We start from the raw sequence: 21,299 nt of genomic DNA, 5'->3' as shown, positions 1-21,299 counted from the left end.
TGGTTATCCATGGCATACACGACCCGGTAGTTCTAGAGGTGATCGCCTTCAGGGAGGCACTGTCATTGGCAGAAGATTTGCTTTTACAGAACTTTGTGGTGGCGTCTGATTCAAAACAGGTGATTGGTGATATCCACAGCGGGTACCAAGGGAAACATGTTACATTATTAATGAAATTACTCAGAGAGTTGCCTGGTTTAATTGTAATTTTACTTTTTAAAATAGAGAGTTGAATAGAGATGCTCATAGTCTAGCCAAGTTTGCACATTCTTTAGGTCAAGAGTGTCACTTGTGGACACATTCTTTAGGTCAAGGGCGTCACTTGTGGCTTGGTCAGTCCATGATGTATTCCACTATCTGTGGTTTTTATTAGTAAACTTGGTTTTACCTGGAAAAAACTGCGTACAGCAAATGGTGCGCATGTTACACGTAAGCCGTTGCCACGGACAATACACGGGTCTACACGATGATTGTTGGTTGCTTTGCTTGTTTGTGACCATAGCTAGCAGCGGAAGGCGTACTAACAGTGTCCGGTTCCTGGTGCCCGTCGAGTGTACTCCGATGCATGTTCCTTCCCAGCGTGTACATGCGTCAATAATGGTGTTGTTGTTCCCAGTACTCAAAGCAACTGTGGTTAGCAACGCGCACGCAACCGCCTGCCTGTAATGTCACCGTAGCATCGGCCACTGCTTTTGGTATTTTGTGGTGTTGGAGACTGCAAATACATACTCTCCGTTCCACAAGAGCGTGGGTTATTTTTATTTTTGCCCAAAATCCCTTTCAATTCTACCACTCCCCTACGAGCATGGTTTTCAACTCCCTCAAGGCATATGAATGGCGGTGTTTCTTCATCAAGTTTGTCTTTCGGACTTCGATCCTCAAATACATCATCTAGATATAGTCGATGAAGCTCTAGTCTTGGGGCAACGAGATTAGGGTTTCTCATCGCGCGTGCGCGACATAGAGATTTGATGTCAGTTTCTTCAGATCTATTCAAGGGTTCAATAACTACAACTCCAGAACGTTGGTCCTTATTGTTGAAATATATTGCCCGCCTTCCTTCATCAGTTCAGACTTTTGGATGAGTTGGCTGAAGCATGAATTCAATATGATATCAGAGCCAAGAGGTCTTCAGTTCAAGATCCTGCCAACACAGTATTATAAAAAAGATTCTGCGACCTACATCAAACCCACGCGTAAGGACTAAAATAGTCTAGACGTGAGGGGGGAGTGTTGAAATATATTGCCCGCCTCCCTCCATCAGTTCAGACTTTTGGATAAGTTGATTGGAGGATGAATTCAATATTTAGGGACACGTGCACGAAAACTTCCTAGTTGTCATCAACAAAGTCAAACCATCTCCAGCAAGGGAGCGGCAACATCGGCGCATCGATGACTCATTCTAGCAGCATGGTTGTTCAATGGTCGAAATACCTCGTGTAATACTTATAGTAACTAATATACTTGTTGGCCATTCCCTTCAATTGGGTTTACAAGTCTACATTTTAACTAGAAAAACATATATTGGTCAAATGTAGTTTCAAACCATATACTCCCTCCATCCTGAATTACTTGTCAAAGAAATGAATGTATCTAGACATATTTTTAGTTCTAGCTACAACTATTTATATCCATTTTTGTGGTACAACCATTTATATTCATTTCTACGACAAGTAATTCAAGATAGATGGGGCAATTTTTTAACCATATATCTTTATATTCGTTGTCACATGTATTTGTTGCCATATAAGTGTTGGCATGTTATACATGTCTTATTAGTCAAATCAAAGTCCTAAAAATCATGCCCAACTTATAAACCCAATCAGAGGGAGTATTAGGGGCAATGTCCTTAGCCAACAGTTGGTTATATTGCCATGTTCTTTAATTGGTACTATCATCGAAATAGGCTCGCTAAGCCTAATAAAAGTAGGGTACATCATAAGAAAGTGTATAAAGTAAAAATGAATCCAATTATTTGTATGTAAACATATCAAACACACTGAAAAGGAGCTACAAGCGCATACATTGGGAATAGCCTAATTGCCTGCCTTTCCACACTCTACAACGCAGAGGATGGAAATGTGGGAACCTCTCCAACACCATAAACTTTCTATAATATGAAAGCAAGGCGAAAAACTCCCACATGCAGAAGGCACCCAAGACGACCTACTCCTTGAATTTAGGCTAAACTGCCTCTATCCCACACTCTTGAGAAAATTGGCATCGATTCGATCTAGGGCTAAGTGGTCATCCTACTTTACATAGAACCCATGGCTATAAACCAAACGCTCAAAGCTTGCCCAGGAAGAGATGATGCAAGTACCACTCAACTTTAAACAAAGGTAGGACGGGCTAAACGTGGAATCGCCAACGGCCGTACGAACAAGTGGTTATTCTACTTTACATTGAATCAACTTATTGGTCATCTCATCCATGGCTATGCACAAAGCGCTCGAAGCTTACCCTGGACGAGATGATTCAACTACCACTCAACTCTAAACAAAGGTGGGGCAGGGCTAAACATTGGCCGTACACAAGCTAGAGTTGCAAAAGCAACTGAGATGCCATGCCCCAGGGCGTGAAAACATGAAACTGGAGTCTCTCTGGTTAGTGAGGCGGTAGCAACATGGTGAGTTTCTCACACCTTTTGACTTTTCCTGCCAGCGTTTGATTTCTCCAGCAGCAACTCTTGTATGGTGTTCGATGCTTCCTGCCAATCAAAGACCAAGCATGCTGGGAGATAACATCAAGTGATGCTGCAATATGTTACCAAAGGAACTCACTCACCTTTAGCTTCTGTCTTAGATTTTCCTCTTCTTCGTCTCGCCGACTTCTTTCTTCTGAAAAGATGTCGATCAGTGCTTCTTGTTCCTTGTTTGCAGTATCAAGTTGTCTCTGCAGATCCTCCAGCTGCGAAATGAAGACAGATTAGGGACCAGTAATATACTATACAAACTCTTCACAGAAGCATAACCATTGATCATGCCTTGGATTGGGATAACACATATAATGTACTCCCTCCGTCCGGAAATACTTGTCCTAGAAATGGATAAAATGGATGTATCTATAACTAAAATAAGTCTAGATAAAACCATTCCTAAGACAAGTATTTCCGGACGGAGGAAGTAGTAATTAGGTTATTTTATTTGCGAGGAAAAGAACATGGTAATTAGTTGATGTTGTGATGGTTGTAAATAAAATGTCATAATGCTAGACAGGTACTCCCTCTGTAAAGAAATATAAGAGCGTTTAGATCACTTGAGTGATCTAAACTCTCTTATCTTTACAGAGGGAGTACTCACCAAACAGAAACAACTAATGACTAATAAGAAGGTCTGTGAAAGTAGGATTTCCCAGCACCAAACAGTTCAACTTCTTATCCAACAAACCAAAAAGCAACAGAGTAGCATCTAAACCAAAAAGCAACAGAGTATTAAGCAATAGAATTATAATGACAATAGATAATGTTAAGAGTTGCAACAGCAAGCTTTTGTCCCACTGTCGGTGGGAACAGAAAATGATCATCTGGTTGTTTGCACTAGTACCAGATGATTTAAATGGTTCGTACTTATTTTGGAGAAAATATCCAAACTACAGCAGCATAACAGCACCATAATGTTCCTTACAAACTGTAAACCAAAACGCCAACATGGGTTACACAAGTACTAATAAATAGTTCAAGACACTGTGGTTTGCATGTGGGAAGACATAAGTGCTTACCCTCTCTGTCAAAGACTTGACCTTGTCCCGCTCCATAACCAGCTCTTGTGACGTTGCCTCTTCCACAATCAATAACCTGGCAGAAGAGCAGCACCACAAAATAGGGCATCTTATCGTAATCTCAAGATAAGATGTGATATAGTAATCACAAATACGGATAGTTGCAGAAACCCATGACGAGCAATGCCATGTCCAAACCCATACGGATAGTTTGGATCATTGCTAGCATGTGTTTGGGGGGGGGGGGGGGGGGGGTAAAATTCACTTAGATGCACAATTAGGGGACAGGTGACGGGGACATGCATACCAACTCGCTTGGGGTTTCTTCCCCACTTTGTGCAAGTGCAAGCATTAAGGCTGTAGTTACTTTATTTGGTCCTCAAGAACTGTGTCACATTATGCTACACCTAAAAAGTTCCAGCGTGGGACAGATCATTCTATTGATCACATATCATGTGGACTTAAACTTACCACTTTACACTTCCCTTCAAATTATTTTGTAAGTGTGTCTCACAAGACTAATTTAGAACATCACACTGATCTTCTAGTTTCGACATCAGAAAAAAGTAAATAGTGCAGATCCATTTTCAGATATCTTGTATTTTGATTTTGGTATGCAGCAGTCTGAAGTCCAGATTATTGTTCTTGCTACCCATTTCAGCCAGTCAAACCCTAAAAAAAATTACTTACTAGAAGGTAGGCTCAATCCCTCAGCAGTTGCATAACATGGAGTGATGCAAGAAAATGACAGTTCTCACGATATTTGTTTCATCCATTCTCAAATATTTTCAACCAGTCCACATCGAGGATCTGTTATTGCATTACTGGCTGTATAATGATAAGAACATGAAAAATAGCCAAGCCCTGCTGATATTTACCTTTCCTTTAATGATGCATTTTCATCCCTCAATTGCTTGATTACAGGTTCATGATCATCAATGGAATGTCCATCAACGTTACTTCTTGCATTTGGTTCCTGGGGAGCAAACATGTCAGATAATAAAATCTCTTTTCAACAACATCCACATATATATATTAACATTATCCAGCAGTAATAACTACAAAAAATGTAACATGCAGATAAGTAATGTTCACTACATATATAAATAGGTAAAAAATGTAATTTCAAAGGCAAGTGAAAAATAGAAGCATATAATTACATTATACAACAGTAACACAAAAGAATTGTAGCATGCAGGTAACACAGGTGCGTTATACTTATAAAACAAGTAAAGAATGTCATTTTGAAGGATAGCCTTCACACAAACATTTCACTTTGAAATGACTCCACCTGAAGTTCAATGTGTTTTCTATTAGGGTAGCTAGCATTCATTGCAGATTTGTCTTCCAGTCTATACAGCAGAAATACTAAGTCAACCATGAATTTGTCCAGTAAGAAAAATTATTAACCATCCAAGATTATCAGCTCATGACACTTCACTGTTCAATGCATATTAAAGAAAACCAACTTGTCCCAAAATCAAACAAAAAGAAATTCTGAAAAGAAACACTGTAGTAGATCAGAGGATTAAAGATGATAAGCAGTGTAAGTATTGTAATAGAAGCACACTTTTCAAAGCCACATGCATCATTGTGTAGGAAGGAAGGGTTTGAAGTGTAGATGGGGTAGGAAAGTCATCTGTTACACATATAAATAAATATAAACCTAGTGAAATACTTCATCCGTTAAACTAAAACACGACAATAATTTTGGAAGGGAGGGAGTAAGACGTTAATACTAAATTGAAACATCAGCACGAGAAGAAAAATTACCGCCAACTGGGATTTGGTTATGCTTCTTTCTTTTTCTGTTGTTCCATTGGACGCGGGTGTTGCCAAACTAGTATTCTCATTCTGGAAATATTTTCTATGTGCATTCAGGATATGAGATTTTGAACTTAATGACGGTGTGTTCACAAACTCAGAATCACTGTCATCACTTGTGTCTGGTAATCCATGCAGTATTGATCCCGCAGATCGCTTAGTCCTGGCAGACTTCTCAGCCTGTTGACAACTAAACGGTGTGCTTGTTTTCCCGCTCTTTTTACTGGAGGCAGAATATGATTTACCAGCGCTGCGCTGTTTTGGATAATCTTTCCCAGAATGACCTGGTGATGGTTGTGCTCCTGGGGAACCTTCAGGAGAGTTTTCTGATAAAAGAATAAAAGCAATATTGGTCAAGAAAATAGCTGGTTATCTGAAAAGAAAAATAATTTAATTGCTATTGAAGTTATGATAAAGTCACTCCAAGCCCACTAAAGAAATGCAGCCAACTCTATGATTTGGACACTAGCACAGTATCATACATATAGCTTTGACACAAACCCCTTACAATACTCCCTCCATTTCACAATCTTTGTTTGGCAAGCATGCCTATCTGAGATAAAATTGAAGTAACAATTTATGGATTGGACCATGCATGTCAAATTAGATGGCATTACTACCACTCCATCTAATATGAGCAAGTATGGTCTGATTTCACGGGTATTAATGAAAATCTGTGCCTTCTAGGTAGGGAAATGTCCAGAATCAGCCGACGGGCCGAGGGCAAGACCAGTCGCTGCGTGTGACGCCACGTGTCCCAGTCAGGGCCCACGCACGCGCAGCAGGCTCTCCAGAAATTTCCGTCCAGCGCACGCGAACTAACCCTTCTTCCCTGTATTCTCTCCTCTCTTTTGTTTACCAGCAACCCAGCAACCCAAATCAGAGGAGGCGGGTTCCGTCCAGCAAGTCAGCCATTGCCGCTCATCGCGTGCCACCGCCTCCCTACACCTAGGTCTCTCCTGGTGCCCGTAGTTTGATGGGATTGCTCAGGAAGATGAGGAAGATAAGTCATTTCCTTCTTTTCCCATGGCCACTAAATTTGCAAGGGTGAGGGAAGGAAGGCGAGCAAGGCTTTGCTGCGGGAGCCAGGGACGAGCTGAGAAGTGGAGCTGCAGGGGGGTGCTCTTCACCATCGACACTCATTGGGTCATCCGCCTCCACCTCCCAAGTCATGGCCGTGGAGTCCGCTGTGGGGCGAAGAGCGCGCCGCTGCCTTTGGCGACACTCGGTGCTACGACTAGCCATGGCCACTACTGAGACTCAGCACCTGCTGCGAGGCTGCCATGTAAAATGATGGCAACCAGGGGGCGTGCTGCAACCACGGTCACCGCATGCTGGGACTGGCATCTGAACGTGCTACGACCATGGTCACCGCGTGTTGGGATCAACACCTCGGCATACCACAACCGCTGTCACCGCGTGCTGGGACCAGCAACTCGGTGTGCTGCAACCGGTGCCTCGGTGTGCTGGGACGGCAACGCGGCACGCTGTGACTGGCAATCAGGGATGCAGCGGCTGGCAGATGGGATGTTGGGACCGCCAACCGGCGATGATGATGCAACCGGTAGTCGAGGATGCATCGACCGGTAGATGGAGATGCTGGGACCACCACCGGGGATGCAACAACTGCAGATGAGGATGCTGAGGATACTGGGGGCGGCCGGCGGGGATGCTACAACCATGACAGGCAGTGCTGCGACCGGCGTCGGAGGAAGCTGCAACAGGTGAGCCATGCTGCTGCAACCGGCGCAGTGCAGACTTGGGACTGATGCACGACGGAGGTGCAAGCATGGACGTGGTGCTGCAACCGGTAGCGATGGTGCTGGAACCGTAGACGGGCAGAGCAGCAAGTGATACGGCCGCAACTGTGCTGCTGCGACGGCAAGCTGCAACCGGCTAGACGAATTGCTATGACCGGCGACACGGGATGTTGCAGCAGTGCTACCAGCGGGAGGCAAACGGGGGGTGCTGCGATGGTGATGTCTATGATGGCCTGATGGGGGCAACGGTGCTGAGCATGGTGAGGGTGCTGCGGCAGCGCAGCTGTGGGCAGAGACGCAAAGCTGGTGGCGGCTGCGGGTTGCATGCTGGCCTCTATCTCCCTTTTCTTCTGGGTCGAACACGCATGGGAGAGAACGATGAGAAGAGAGAATTGACCCATGCGGGAAAGAGATGCATATCTGGTGGCTGCCGTTGGTTCAATTTGACGATGGGGAGCTGACCGATCGAGGCTGGCGCCAGTCGGCCGGCACCTAGCACTCGCCTTCTAGGTATGCTCAACGATTACGAGTTGAACGACTAGTCTAGACTGGGCTAGTCGACCAAATCGAGTCAAGCGACTCAAAATTTTGGAGGTATAAATGAGCTTGCTGGACGAGGCCGCCGCCACTCATCGCCGGGACGGCGGACGTCGCAGCCAGGCGCGGCCGCCGGCTGGAGCTCGTGCTCGGGCGGCGGCCGTGGCCATGACCCGTAGGCGAGCGCGGCCCTGAGACGAGAGAGAAGGAAGAGAGAGAGAGAGAGAGAGAGAGAGAGAGAGAGAGGGGGGAGGGAGAGAGAGAGGAGAGGGAGGGAGGAGGCACGGCGGTGGTCGGCGAGCTCGCCGGCGGAAGCGGCCGGAGGCGCGGGGCACGCGCACGTGCTCCCGTGCATGTTGGCACTGACGGCTGAGTTGGGATCGATTGGGATCTTAGGGTTCCAGTGGCTGGGACGTGAGTTAAGTATAGGCTAGCCACTTGGGCCCAAATGGGCCAGCTGGTGGGGGCGTGCTGTGTGGCGCTGGGCTGGGCTGGGCCTGACTAGTGTTGGCTAGCACTGCTGGCCTGTAATGTGCTGTACAGTTTACTACATACTACTCCATACTGCTACTATGTATTAGTAGTTGAGTACTACAGTACTATGTCGACTAGTCCAGCACTAGTCTAAGACTAGTCCGATTAGTCTCTGAGTCTCAACCTCGGAACGACTCGTCGACTCGTAATCCTTGGGTATGCTGAACAGAGAGATATTATGGCTAGTGAGGAAGATGTGGTAATAGTTACCTGAAAAATAATTTTGGTGTCATTATGAAAACATACTTCACAAAGAGATCATTTGTATCAGATTAACATGCCGGGTCTAAATAAAAAATTATAACAGTGGTAAAAGTTGAGATTTTTTATTGCTTGTTCCCTGAACGAATTAAATTCTTTTAATCGTATATCTTGGGCAGTGAAATTAGTAATCAGTTATACATGTGCAAACACATTCAAATTACAATAAGAAGACGAGATCACAAGAATTCATTCAAAATGTAAAAAAGTGACAAAGATCAACCATTCAAAGGTTTTGAAGTCTGCTTTGAGCTTTCGAACTTTGTCAGGGAGTATTTTTTTAATGTTGAGGTGACATATCTCCAAATAATTAGAGTTTTTCATCATGTAGTTCAGAATAGTACATTTGTATGCTATGGCTAGGAACAAATTCCTTTATTGAGACAGAAGGCCTGCTCTAATAGGTCTATAATGGTAGTACAATATCCTTCTGTGATTAAAATTCTCAGCCTCGTTGAACCCATTTGGAACTGTAAACTCATTGACATTGCTACTATACAGATTGCCACAAACCCCTAACCCCTAGTGCTAGCGTTAGAGGTTTCTCATCTACAAGGGCAGTCAGAAACCAGACAGATATTTGGGATTTAACTGACAATAGGAACTAACAATTTAGGCAAATGAGTCTCTGTAAAATTCAGTTTGTGCGAGTATTGCACTAGGTCATCTTCTGCTTTGCTAATAGCATGAGCAAAAGCTATGCGCTGTTTTTGCCAAGACCAAGGCCAGCGTGGCACTTCTGACGCTACCCCCACACTAGAGCCGGAGGAACCAGGAAAAGGGCCCTGGTTCTGGTTCTAAGAAAAAGAGGGCGACTGTGTGATGTGGCCTATCTTAAAGCTGGTAGAGGTACTCCACTGTCCAAACCTATATATTTCTATAGGAAAAAAGTTACTTTTGGATGTTTAACTTCAGCCAGTCTATTCTATAACCTCATTTTTTTAAACGTGCCCCTGATCCAAAAGAAGCTACTCCTATTTGAGAATTACCAGTGACAGAAACTACGCATACGCACCTCAAATGGAACAAAAATGTGAAAATTAAACAAACAAAATTGATCCTGCAGCTAAGCCAAAAGAAGCAGATGCCATTGGTTACGAAAACAGATGGCAGGGACCTTGTATCAGCTATCTGCAACTACTTCCCTACTACAGTTTTTTTTTAGGGAACTTCCCTACTACAGCTTTTTAAAAGAAAAACGCTAATGCACCCAAAATGAACATGATGTTTCCTTAAAATAAGAGAAAATTGCACGTGACTCCCCATACTATCACGGCTTTCTTACTTGACTCCCTCCACTGGTTTCTCTGCCACCAGGGTCCACCAACTATCACGACTTCCTCACTTGGCTACTTTCCACCATTAGACTAACAGACTTAGCTGAGGTGGATGCCGAGTCGTTGATGCCTCGGTTTCTCTCATCTGGATGCTGAGATGTACGCTGATGTTTTTCAACACATTTTTTTACTCTCGATATACTCCCTCTAGACCTGGTCCTTTAAAAGCTGTAGGTTTGGGCATCAACATGCTCTTCAAAATACAACTTGGGACATTAATTTCAAGAAAGAATCACTGATTTTTGGTTCTCGAATATCCTCCCTCCCACACATCAAGCATCTCATCTCTCTTCCCTCAAAAAGCATCTCATCTCTCTTGCAATGAAGCTTTACAACCTTAAATAATGGCTATAATTGTGATGCTAAGTGCATGCTAATTTAGGTTAACTCATCTTAATTTTGTCTCTGCGAAGCTAATTGCATGCAAAAAAAATCTAAGATCAATGATTTTGTAAATTAATGTCATGTGGGTCATAGCTGATTAACACTATCAGTTAGTTAGGTGATAAAGTTATTCTCAATGAGATATGCGCCTGCAGAGAATGTAAGTGTAGAGGGAGTTGTCAATATTCATCTAAGCATCAAGTGCAATTGATAGTTTAGGGACCATGGCCGCAGAGAAACCAGTCGAGGGAGCCAAGTCGGAAAGTCATGATAGTTTGATAAGTTCAAGTGCAATTTTCACTAAAATGAATACCTTCATGTGTAAAGTGAGATTAAAATTTACATATAATGTGTTGCTGTGTCCAGTCCTGGATGCTCTGGGGCAAACAGCAACCATCTTGAGGCACAAAAGGCCAGAGGCAACATGAGATGCACTATGGACATATATGATATATCCACAGTTTATTTCATTCACCATGTACCAAGTTTTAAGCAGGTAACCTGTAGCGTCCATGAACTTGGCTCACAGGTTTATTTTAGTCCAAACAAAGGCACTTCGGGCTAATCATGCCTACATGCCGACACACGCTGGCAAATCAGTCACATGCGCGACATGTGATGAAGTCAAACCAACTCAGCACCATTTTGAAATTAGGTCTCTATGTTTTCCCCGATCCTCTTCTCGGTTCCTAAACCTGCTTGTTTACCTCGAGGTATTTGAGCAGCTGAAGAGCAGGACAAGAGAGTGACCTCACCCTGCAGCTCCACTCCGTGTCCCGCGCGCGAGGTGCTAGCCGCAAACAGGCTCACAGAAGCCAAACTCATGCCGACAAGGCTCCCACAAAGGAGATACAAGCCCCGTGATATCCGGATCAGGCAGTGACGCTGTGAGTCATCACATGTGGTAGCTCCACATGGGCCATCACATGTGGTAGCCCCACATGGTGCTCAACACTGGCAGTGAAGTCACCTGGCTGAATTGCCAGCCCAGCGACGACTGGTACAACCAATTCGACCCAGTCTATGACCTCTTCCTCTTCTCCAATGTTACCTGCAACTGCCTGCGCAGCCACAACCTCAGACACTGCCCCTGCCTCAGCAGTACCTGGACCTAGTTTTATGAGGTGGCCTGCGGTGACGACTCCTGCACTGCCGACAACTTCATTAGGTGTGGCCACAACAAGAAGGGACTCTTTGTGGACGCACTAGACTAATGGCACGCTATGACGACCCGCTCTCCTTCCCAGTGGCGGAGGACGGGAAATTTTTAAGTAGGGGCGGATCCTTCACCGGCAACCACCCAGTAACGAACACCAGCAACGCCGCCGCTGCTCACCTGCGGCCGTGCCTATGCCCACGGCTAAGCCCTGTCTAGCTTCCGCTGCTCCCGTTGTCCACCTACCCGCCGCGTGAAGTAGCCACTAGCGCTAGGGTTGGTCGCTCGCTCGAGTGTTTTTTAGGGGTGCTCGCTCGAGTGGTGTGCGTGGTAGCTGCGCTAGATGCCTCTCCGTTTCGGTCCATAGGCTGCTATCACCGCCGGCCGATCGAAGCCTCTTCCGTTCGGTCAACTAGCGAATGATGACTAGGCAAGTAGCATGACCAGGCCCAAGATAGCATGCCTAGGTCAATCGATGCCTCATCCGTTCGGTCCATAGGATGCACAATGATGCCTTTTTCTTCCCCTTTTCGCAGCCATTCAGCGGGATGCATGATGCGTACACAGCAATGCTCACTAGTATAAAAAATTCTTCGCCAAATCAAGGTAGGGCGGAGGCCCAACCTCGCCCTACCGAGTCCTCCGCGAGTGCTCCTTCCCATACGAGATCTCAATCACCTCCTCCCACCACCTCGTCAGCAACGACTCCCACAGAACAGGTTTTTTATGTGATTTTAGTAAATCTTGGTCTTTGTTTGCAAAATGAACACACAAGTCAAGTTCGTGGACTACTGTGCATCCACGCGCCAAGTCCGTGTACCTTCACTGCAATTTTCTTTGTAAACCACAACCATTTCAACCATCAGATTTGCAACATTGCGTCGAATTTAACCATATAACTTAAGACTTCTTTTATCAGATCTAATGAAAGCACAAGCTCATCCAGTTAACACAGTTCCCTAAAAGAACATTGTGTTGTCTTTCTAAAATACTTTGTTCTTTAGGGAGTGTTCGGTTCCTCTCCGCTCCTCTAACTCCGCTCCCGGAGCGGACCAAACTTCAGCTCACTTTGCCGGAGCTGCCAAAACCAAGCTCCACCAACTCTGCGGAGTGGAGAGATTCCGAACAGGGCCTTAATCTTGACAATGCAAAATGTCACCATTCAAGATTGGTGAATTGTGTGCAGAAACTAAGTAGTCAATGTGTCTTGCTGGAAGGAGTACAAAGTATATAAATGGCGAACACAGTTTTCGTACATCATTAAGTGAGCTATCTAGGTACGTCAATTCAAACATTTTGCACGCTGCAGCACGAAGCTCCTCCTTACTTTTGTAAATCCCGTTTCATTATCATTAGTAGAAAAATCAACATTAGTTTACTTAGAGAGAGCAATAAGAACAAAGCAGAAAAAAAAATCATAATTTACATAATTGGATTGCACACTTGTCAGGTTCGCTCGATTCAATATCTATGTATAGAATGATCTATTTTTCATGTAACCGAGATAAATGAATTTTTCAGATGACATTTGCGCATGAGAAATCTAAATACTTGTGTGCATATCAGTAGTTAATCTCTACTATTAAAGGGAGTTGGTATGTTTCCCTCACCTCCTCCCCCGTCCCCCTACCTTGGTTTTTTCCTCTCCATGTCCCCCCTCCCCCCACCGGCCCACCCTGGTTTGGGATTATCTAAACCAAATCAGAACTTAAATTTCCTTGTCCTACTGGAAACCATGTCCTGCATTAACTCAATCAAATCTACCAATGCCATGTCTTGCATTAACTAAATCAAATCAAATCTTACCAAAACCTCAACTAAATCAAAACTTCCCTTGCCTTCCCCTACCCATACCCAAACCAAATTTTACAAAATCTCAACTAAATAAAAAACTTTCCTTGCCTTCATGTACCCATACTCAAATCAAATCAAATCTTACCAAAATCTAGAATATGGTGGATGTAAGTTATATGCCAGGCATGATTGGTGTTGAAACACCCCCGTTGCAACGCACGGGCAATTAGCTACTGTTTTAAAAATGGACAGTGCATACTTTAAAAAGACGGACAAAGGGAATACCACAGAACCACAAGTCTTACAGTACTTGATATTTTAAGAACTCTTGATGGTAAATATAAGAAATTCTGAAGTAGCCCATATGCTAGTATACTAAAAAAATGTTAACGAGTCATAGAAAAAATCAAACAGATGAAACGCCGATCATTCAATTACCTCTTCCTGTTTCAGGACTTCTGAAAGAGCGAGCTCCAACATAACCAATCCGATGAGCATTTCCTGACCTATGAGAGAGAGAAGGGTGGGATGAGTGCAAATTGAAACCATACTTCTGCTAATTGATATAAGCCACAATAATAGCCAGAATATAACTGCCTCTGTATACTGGTGTGCCAAGTGACAAATCAAAGAGAATGATAATAAAACGAACCAGTAATCCTTCTGCATTTGAATTAATCGTGCTTCAAGTCTTGCTAGAAGAGTTGTGCGCTCAAAGTCCTGCTTATCATGAGCTGGCTCTATGAAGTTAGCCTCAAGTACACCTGCAGATTAAATTGATTACTTCTCCAGCCGCTAATAAAATTAAAGTGATAACAACATACCAGAGTGACCTACCTATAACACCACGCCCACCACTTCCCGCAGCAGTCCACACTCTCCAGAAAGGCTAGAAGGAACAAATAAAATCTTAATGTGATAATAAAACAATCAAGCGATATAAAATAGAGAGCGAGAATACTTCCTACTTCATTCATAAAGGTCAATGATATTTCCTAAGATCATTCAATTGCTAGTATAACTGGAAGTGAACAGACTAATAGTATCAACACCAACAAATAAACATCATCTGCTAAGTAGACGTGTACAAAATATTCATAACTAATCAAGCTTAAAAGCATGATCTGCAGGACCCACCAATGATCAATGTGTGACAAAATACACTAGTAGTCTGAGAAAGCAATAATTATAATAGCTAGATTAGGAAGAAATGGACTGAAACCTCACAACCAAGAAAAAGGGTATGCATAGAAAGAACCTTTATCAGACGGTTCCTGTGATATACATTAAATCCTTGGACGTCAATATGGAATTTTGCATCCTTAACAAAGCCAATCGTCACATCAGCTACCATCTGAGACACAGAAGATCAAATTTGGTGAGTAATGAGCTACTGATATGTCATCAGGATTCAGGAAAAGGTCAAGAAGAAGAGGTTATAGTTTTCTACATTTGAATCTTTTGGAAGTCCATTAGTTGCAACCGGCCTGTATGTAACCTCTTTCTTCAGCATCATGTCAGTCACAATATTATGGTGCTCAATCTCTTTTCCACGTAAAAAAATTTGGAAAGCATCCGAAAGTCGGAGATACAAAATAGATGCATAACTCTGCAAAGGGAGATTACACAAGTCATCCTCAGCAACACGTCTAGCAGCGATAGTGCAAACTAGGACCAAAAAAATAGAAACATAATCAAAATAATGTGGCACAGAGACAAGATTCTAGTTTCTAAAACAAAAGAACAATTTCAATGTTGCAAATGAACCTATATACAACTACAAGCATTAGGTACTCTTGACAAAAATCACACACATCAACAGCTCAGCAGGCTCACGCAGTTTATAAGAAATCCAGGTAAGACATAAAAGATTCAGCTATTACTATTCAGTTTTTTTAGCAAGCAGCAGTTATCATTTTTGTCGCTGCATCAATGACGTCCGGCCCCGTGGTCGCAAACGTTCCAATGCAAATAAGATATTGGTCAATCTAAAAATGGAGACAATATAATGGCCTAATACCAAAGTTCTCATGATTAGACTAACATTTTAAGAACAATGTCGAGTATCGACCATAAGTCAATCCCAACACATTATTGTGAACTTACCCTCAATGAATGCCTATATGTAAGGAAATGCTTGGAGTTAGGAAACCGCTTAGCCATCTCGATATTTTTCTCGTATCGACCATAAGTCAATCCCAACACATTATTGTGAACTTACCCTCAATGAATGCCTATATGTAAGGAAATGCTTGGAGTTAGGAAACCGCTTAGCCATCTCGATATTTTTCTCGTATCGACCATAAGTCAATCCCAACACATTATTGTGAACTTACCCTCAATGAATGCCTATATGTAAGGAAATGCTTGGAGTTAGGAAACCGCTTAGCCATCTCGATATTTTTCTCGTATCGACCATAAGTCAATCCCAACACATTATTGTGAACTTACCCTCAATGAATGCCTATATGTAAGGAAATGCTTGGAGTTAGGAAACCGCTTAGCCATCTCGATATTTTTCTCATCACGGTTACCACCTCTGAGTTGAATATCCTGTCCCCCTCAAACATCGTTAGAAACCAAGTTTGCTGATAAACCAAAATATGGTGGCACAGCGTCAGCTATTCAAACTTACATTTACATCAGCATCAAAGTCGAGTTCCAAATCTCCTTGGTCATCTTCCCAAAGATTGTAAATGATAACTCGAGTCCCCTGTTCCTTTATAGAACTAAACTGCAAATGTAGTGTACAGCAACTTTTAACACGAGATAATCTTATTGTCCTTGCAAAAATATGACATGCTGTAAATTCTTCATTTCTAAATCTAAATTAGATAGAAAACAAAACATATATACAACTCCATGTCGCACATAGTACCAAATTTACAATATTTTTCTTGTCAGCAATCATATCAAGAGTTTTCGATTTTAAGCTGCCAGATATTTGACGATTTTTGGTTTTGCAACATTAATCATGAAATAAAGGGTATCTTCGTTGTGTCACAGGTCACAACTCACAAGTCACAAACTCACAATGCATAAGTGATGCAGCATAAGCTATACCTGTTCAAGTAGTTCTGCTTCAGTTCCATAAGGCGACCATGTAATGATAGTCTGTAGGCTTGTATTCCAATCAGCAAATGTACTCCGCAGCTTTCTTGTCCAATTCAGTCCATTTTTTTCATAATCAATCTGCAAAGTTTCACGAACATTGGAAATTCTAGAATTAAAATATTAAACACTTCACATAATAGATTTCCAGCAACTTAATCTTCATATAAACTGCAATGAACAAACATAATTCATTCTTTTTTTTCAAATAAGCATTTGCAAAAATTACAGTAAAAATGTACATGATACAGTATATTAGAAATTGAGACTACCAATTTTGACAGAGCAATGATCCTACCATTGGAACAACAATATCCTCTTTACCAGTGCTCCTCAAAAAGGTATAAGATAGCATGCCAATGCTTTGTGTAGGCCTTCATGCAAATCGAAAACAATAGATCTCAGTTTCTTGGTAAGGAAAAAAAACTCAAAATGTGTAGAAATAGAAAGTCCACATGCAGCTCATATAACTATGTAACTGAAAATAAAAACTAAATTGCGATGGTCACATAGTACATTATGAGAATCACAACTAGTAAAAACACAAGGTACCTCCTCCCACAATACTATGTGCTGCTACAAACTACTCCATTCTTTCCTCCAAGCAATGTCTTATTTTACCTTTCAATATTTAAACAACAACAACAACAAAGCCTTTAGTCCCAAACAAGTTGGGGTAGGCTAGAGGTGAAACCCATAAGATCTCGCAACCAACTCATGGCTCTGGCACATGGATAGCAAGCTTGCACGCACCCCTGTCCATAGCTAGCTCTTTGGTGATACTCCAATCCTTCAGGTCTCTCGTAACGGACTCCTCCCATGTCAAATTCGGTGTACCCCGCCCTCTTTTGACATTCTCCGCACGCTTTAGCCGCCCGCTATGCACTGGAGCTTCTGGAGGCCTGCGCTGAATATGCCCAAACCATCTCAGACGATGTTGGACAAGCTTCTCCTCAATTGGTGCTACCCCAACTCTATCTCGTATATCATCATTCCGGACTCGATCCTTCCTCGTGTGGCCACACATCCATCTCAACATACGCATCATAATATGTTGGCAATACAAATTATAGAAGTAGTCGATGTACTAAACACTCACTTTGAATGATGAGGGAATAACACGACAAGGAAGACATTGCAGGTAAATTTGATTTATATGCTACCTCTATACTCTATACATTATACCAGGAGATATCAATTTTTATCTGGTATCTAAACTGAACTGGTTTGATTTGTAAGGCTACACAATATTCATGGTAAAAACCAGAACATCAGCACCAAGTCTAAACTGAACTGATTTGATTTGATTTGATTTACTAAACAAATGTTGTTTAGATAGTTTGGTAAGGCTAGACAATATTCATGGTAAAAACCATCATCTAGATCAAGTTGCTACAGCCTACAGGGATGGGCAATATGTTGCGACAACCTTTTGCCTTCTTTTCCACGGCTACGGGAAAAGACCAGAACATCAGCACCAAGTCTCATTGTACTTGTCTTGAAACCATTTCCATCTGCAAGGCAGCAAAGCAAGGAAATGAAAAGCTTCATAGTTTGACCTGCATACTAAAACATTTCAATGCATCAACTGCAGGTGTTCAGGTAATTTACTCTTCCAACTTACATTGTCCAATGGTATTTGCAACTTGGCTCTTGGCCGAATAACCCAAGGACATGCACTGACGCATTTTATCTGGGTCCATTCCACCACCATTATCTAGGCAATAAGTTAAAAAAACTAACATAAATAAATATACAAAATTATGTCACTGTTGCTCCATTTGTATTTTCCATCTAAACCTGTTATCCTAACAAGGTATTGCACTTGAATTTGAAATAACATTGAATTCGATCGTATTCAGGAGCTGATCGAATAAGGGGCTTATAAACTTGTAAGGTTAGTCGGACTATTTTATCCATTAGGTTTTATTTTGTAAGGTTCTCTAAACTAAATTTGGCTCATCCGTCAAATAATTGGTAAGACAAAATATCATGTGTTTAATATGGCATACGGGATATGGCATCCTATACTAGAGTGTTGTATACTTATACTCCATTTAACATGCTATGTAAATACAAGAAAATAATTTTAGGGATCTCGGATCTGTCGAGGTGAAGTAAAAAAAGCTTATGTACTTAAGTGAGACAATAACAATTGTTAGGACGGTGATGCAGTTTGCTTTAGTTTAAACTGGTGGTAATCAGCCGTATAAGTTCATGTTTAGGTCTATCATGAGTCCAGCGGGAGATGTTTCTTTTGGTAACTTGATCCAGGTAAAGATATTCTTATTTTCAATACGTTTTCTAGTCAAATAACAAGAACGGAGTATATGTCGTCATCAGTATATAAATAAAGAGGACAGAAATCGCACCTTCAACAAGGAGCATTCTTGTTTTGTCTTTACTATTCTCCAACATGTCAATGTTCACAAACGTAGCTCCATTTCTAACCTAAAAAGGAAGCCAATCAGTAAACAGGCAAGGATTTGATTCTACAAACTAGAACAACTTAGGCCTCCTTTGGTTCATAGGATAGGAATAATATAGGAATAGGAAAATCATAGGAAGTGAGATGACATGCATCTCAAATCCTATAGAGAAAGAGATGTCATTTGATGCATAGGATAGGATTTTTTTCCATTGAGTCTAGGCTAATGTTTTTTTCCCTTTGAAATGTGAAGGATTGATTCCTATATACGTAGGAATAGGAATCCATTCCTTTAAACTAAAGGGCTTCAAAGGAATTTTTCCTACAAAGTTCCTATCCTTTGCAATTCCTACAATATTCCTATGAACCAAAGGAGGCCTTATATCTTCTTTAGCTTACTTCATCGAGTGAGTTGTCCAGAAGCTCAGCCAAAGCTGTAACATTGATCAAAGTATATATTAGCCAACTGACATGATCAAAGATTGAAGGGTGATGTGAACAAACAATGCATTGCTGATTGTTGTGTTTTCTTAAGTGTTTGTGTGAGGAAACAAGAAAGACAGAAACAAGGTGAAACGAAGATGAAGACCATACCCCCTAGAGCCCACTTGTGGCTTGTTGCATTTGAGTGCAAAAATTTAGGATGTACGCGGACATGTTCCAATCCAGATGCTGAAATAAGTAGTTGAGAATACAAAAAAACAAGAGTTACTATTTTTAGTGGTGAGGATAAAAAGCTAACAAGTTCCCAAGAAATTCTTTCCGTCCATTCAACAAGGCTCATCCCTATTGAAACACATAAGTTTCTAAGATAATAGCAAATATGCCAATTGAGCTGCTATCTTCCATCAGATAAATCCATGAAAAAAGCCAGGACATTGAATGAAATGAGAATGTTTACAGTCCACACAATTAGGAGTATATTGTATTTTATTACTTCACATATTCATAAGGTTGTTTTGAGAAGTATCAGCACAAAACTATGCAGATGTACAGTAGTATAAACATACGCTGGCCAAAATGCCCTGGCAGTAGACGGAAATAGTTTACAATGAAATCATGGACTGGGGCATCAAAAACATTTTCTATGCTAATTGTAGTCTCGGTTTGGTCGAAGTTGATCCCATTCTTACAGGGATTCACCCCACAATGCAAACCCGGAATCGTATGTTTTGGTAATGATGACCGGTCCGGCGTTCATATGGGTAGGGTTTATTTGTGATATTTCTAAATAAATGCTCTCCATTCTATTCGCACACCATTTGTTGTAATAATCTCAAATGTCAGATCGCATGAGATTCCTCAGTAAAGAACCAAACCGCTCAGATTCTTAAAGCATTCGTGCACCGATCGACCTTCAGCGCGTGTAAAGATTAACAAGAAAAAGGGGGAACAGAAGAAACATTCGCTCTTGCATCCAATTAGCCATGTCTGACGGGAACACCGCATGCAAATAAAGCAATGAGAAGAGGCAGTGGCTTCACACGAATCGTAAGAAGATGGAATAATACCAGATGGCGGCGGCTCCGCACCCCCAGCCGGATTCCCGTCGTAGTCCCCGGCCTTCCAGAACTGCTTCGTCGTGCCCCTCGACGGCTGTGGAGGCGCCGGTAGCGGATCGAGGAAGCCTGGTGGCACGTCCACGCCGACCACGGGCCCCGCGGAAACCCTAGCCCGCTTCCCCGCGGCGCTGTCCCCTGCCGCGCTGTGGGACCTCTTTGCGCTGCCGCTGACGCCGCCGTCAGAGTCGGAGTCGCTGCTGCTGAGCTCTATGAACTGAACCGGGGCGCGCGGTCCGCCGCCGCCGGCGCCAGTCGCCGGCGGCGTGAGGCGCTCGTCGGCCGCCTCGGTTTTCACCACCCGGGGGTTCATGAGCGAAACAGAAAGGTGGAGGGGGCCGGTCCGTGAATCGGGGCCTCTTTCCTGATTTCTCGAATTAATTGTTTTGTCCTTTACATCGCCGAGGGGTTTTATAGTGCAACGCTGACCTGTGCCCCCATGATGACCACCTTGGTGGAGGCCACCCGTCAGTGGCGGTAGACGCGCCCAACTTTTGCAGGTGGATTTAAGAGCGATATGCCAGTGTGGTAAATGTAGCCCTGAAACCGCTAAATTGTATGTAAATTAACTAACAACAATTGCACAGGCTTCAAAATGAAATAGAGAGCAATCATATTTATTGTCTCATCATCTATTGAGTAGCTTACATATAATTCATTGAAATAGTTATATAATAGCTTATTAGTTGATGACATGAACATTTTACCAATAAAACTAACATACAATCTATTGGAAATGACCTTACTGTTTCACCCGTGTCGTTCCCAGGTGGCCACACGCGCGGAATTGTCGGAGCATCTACAGACTACAGCCCGTGTACGCCGCTCGGACGTCCGATACTTCTCCACTACAGCAAACACTAGCAGCCACGGGCATTTAAAAAAAATCTACTG

At 42.7% G+C, this 21,299-nt stretch overlaps 1 protein-coding gene across 3 annotated transcripts; it reads right to left on the bottom strand.

Moving 5' to 3' along the window:
• Positions 1-2,311: 2,311 nt before the first annotated feature.
• On the bottom strand, positions 2,312-20,794 carry LOC125537859 (protein MICRORCHIDIA 7-like). 3 transcript variants are annotated; one of them, XM_048701176.1, is made up of 20 exons: positions 20,358-20,794; positions 19,441-19,518; positions 19,246-19,280; positions 18,791-18,869; positions 18,043-18,135; positions 17,848-17,932; positions 16,717-16,792; positions 16,371-16,499; positions 15,943-16,041; positions 15,759-15,860; positions 14,758-14,916; positions 14,566-14,661; positions 14,145-14,196; positions 13,960-14,071; positions 13,746-13,813; positions 5,494-5,870; positions 4,599-4,696; positions 3,721-3,796; positions 2,788-2,910; positions 2,312-2,733 (listed from the first exon to the last, which is right to left on the bottom strand). In XM_048701176.1, the coding sequence occupies exons 1-20, from the start codon at positions 20,716-20,718 to the stop codon at positions 2,608-2,610; spliced, it is 2,424 nt and encodes an 807-aa protein (XP_048557133.1). In that variant the 5' UTR covers positions 20,719-20,794; the 3' UTR covers positions 2,312-2,607. The 3 variants fall into 3 exon arrangements, with proteins under 3 accessions (XP_048557133.1, XP_048557135.1, XP_048557134.1); XM_048701178.1 differs by having other exon boundaries at positions 2,312-2,710; XM_048701177.1 differs by lacking the exon at positions 19,441-19,518.
• Positions 20,795-21,299: the final 505 nt, after the last annotated feature.

Source organism: Triticum urartu, chromosome 2, assembly GCF_003073215.2.
Source record: "Triticum urartu cultivar G1812 chromosome 2, Tu2.1, whole genome shotgun sequence".
NCBI classification, from domain to species: Eukaryota; Viridiplantae; Streptophyta; class Magnoliopsida; order Poales; family Poaceae; genus Triticum; species Triticum urartu.
Note: the sequence above shows the minus strand (reverse complement) of the source record. Positions and strands in the feature narration are given on the sequence as shown.

Coding starts and splice junctions, on each gene's coding strand:
- LOC125537859 (XM_048701176.1), bottom strand. CDS start 20,718: ATGAACCCCCGGGTGGTGAAAACCGAGGCGGCCGACGAGCGCCTCACG. Junction 19,281..19,440: donor CCACAAGTGGGCTCTAGGGG/GTATGGTCTTCA, acceptor TCAATGTTACAG/CTTTGGCTGAGCTTCTGGAC. Junction 18,136..18,790: donor AAGAATGCTCCTTGTTGAAG/GTGCGATTTCTG, acceptor CTTATTGCCTAG/ATAATGGTGGTGGAATGGAC.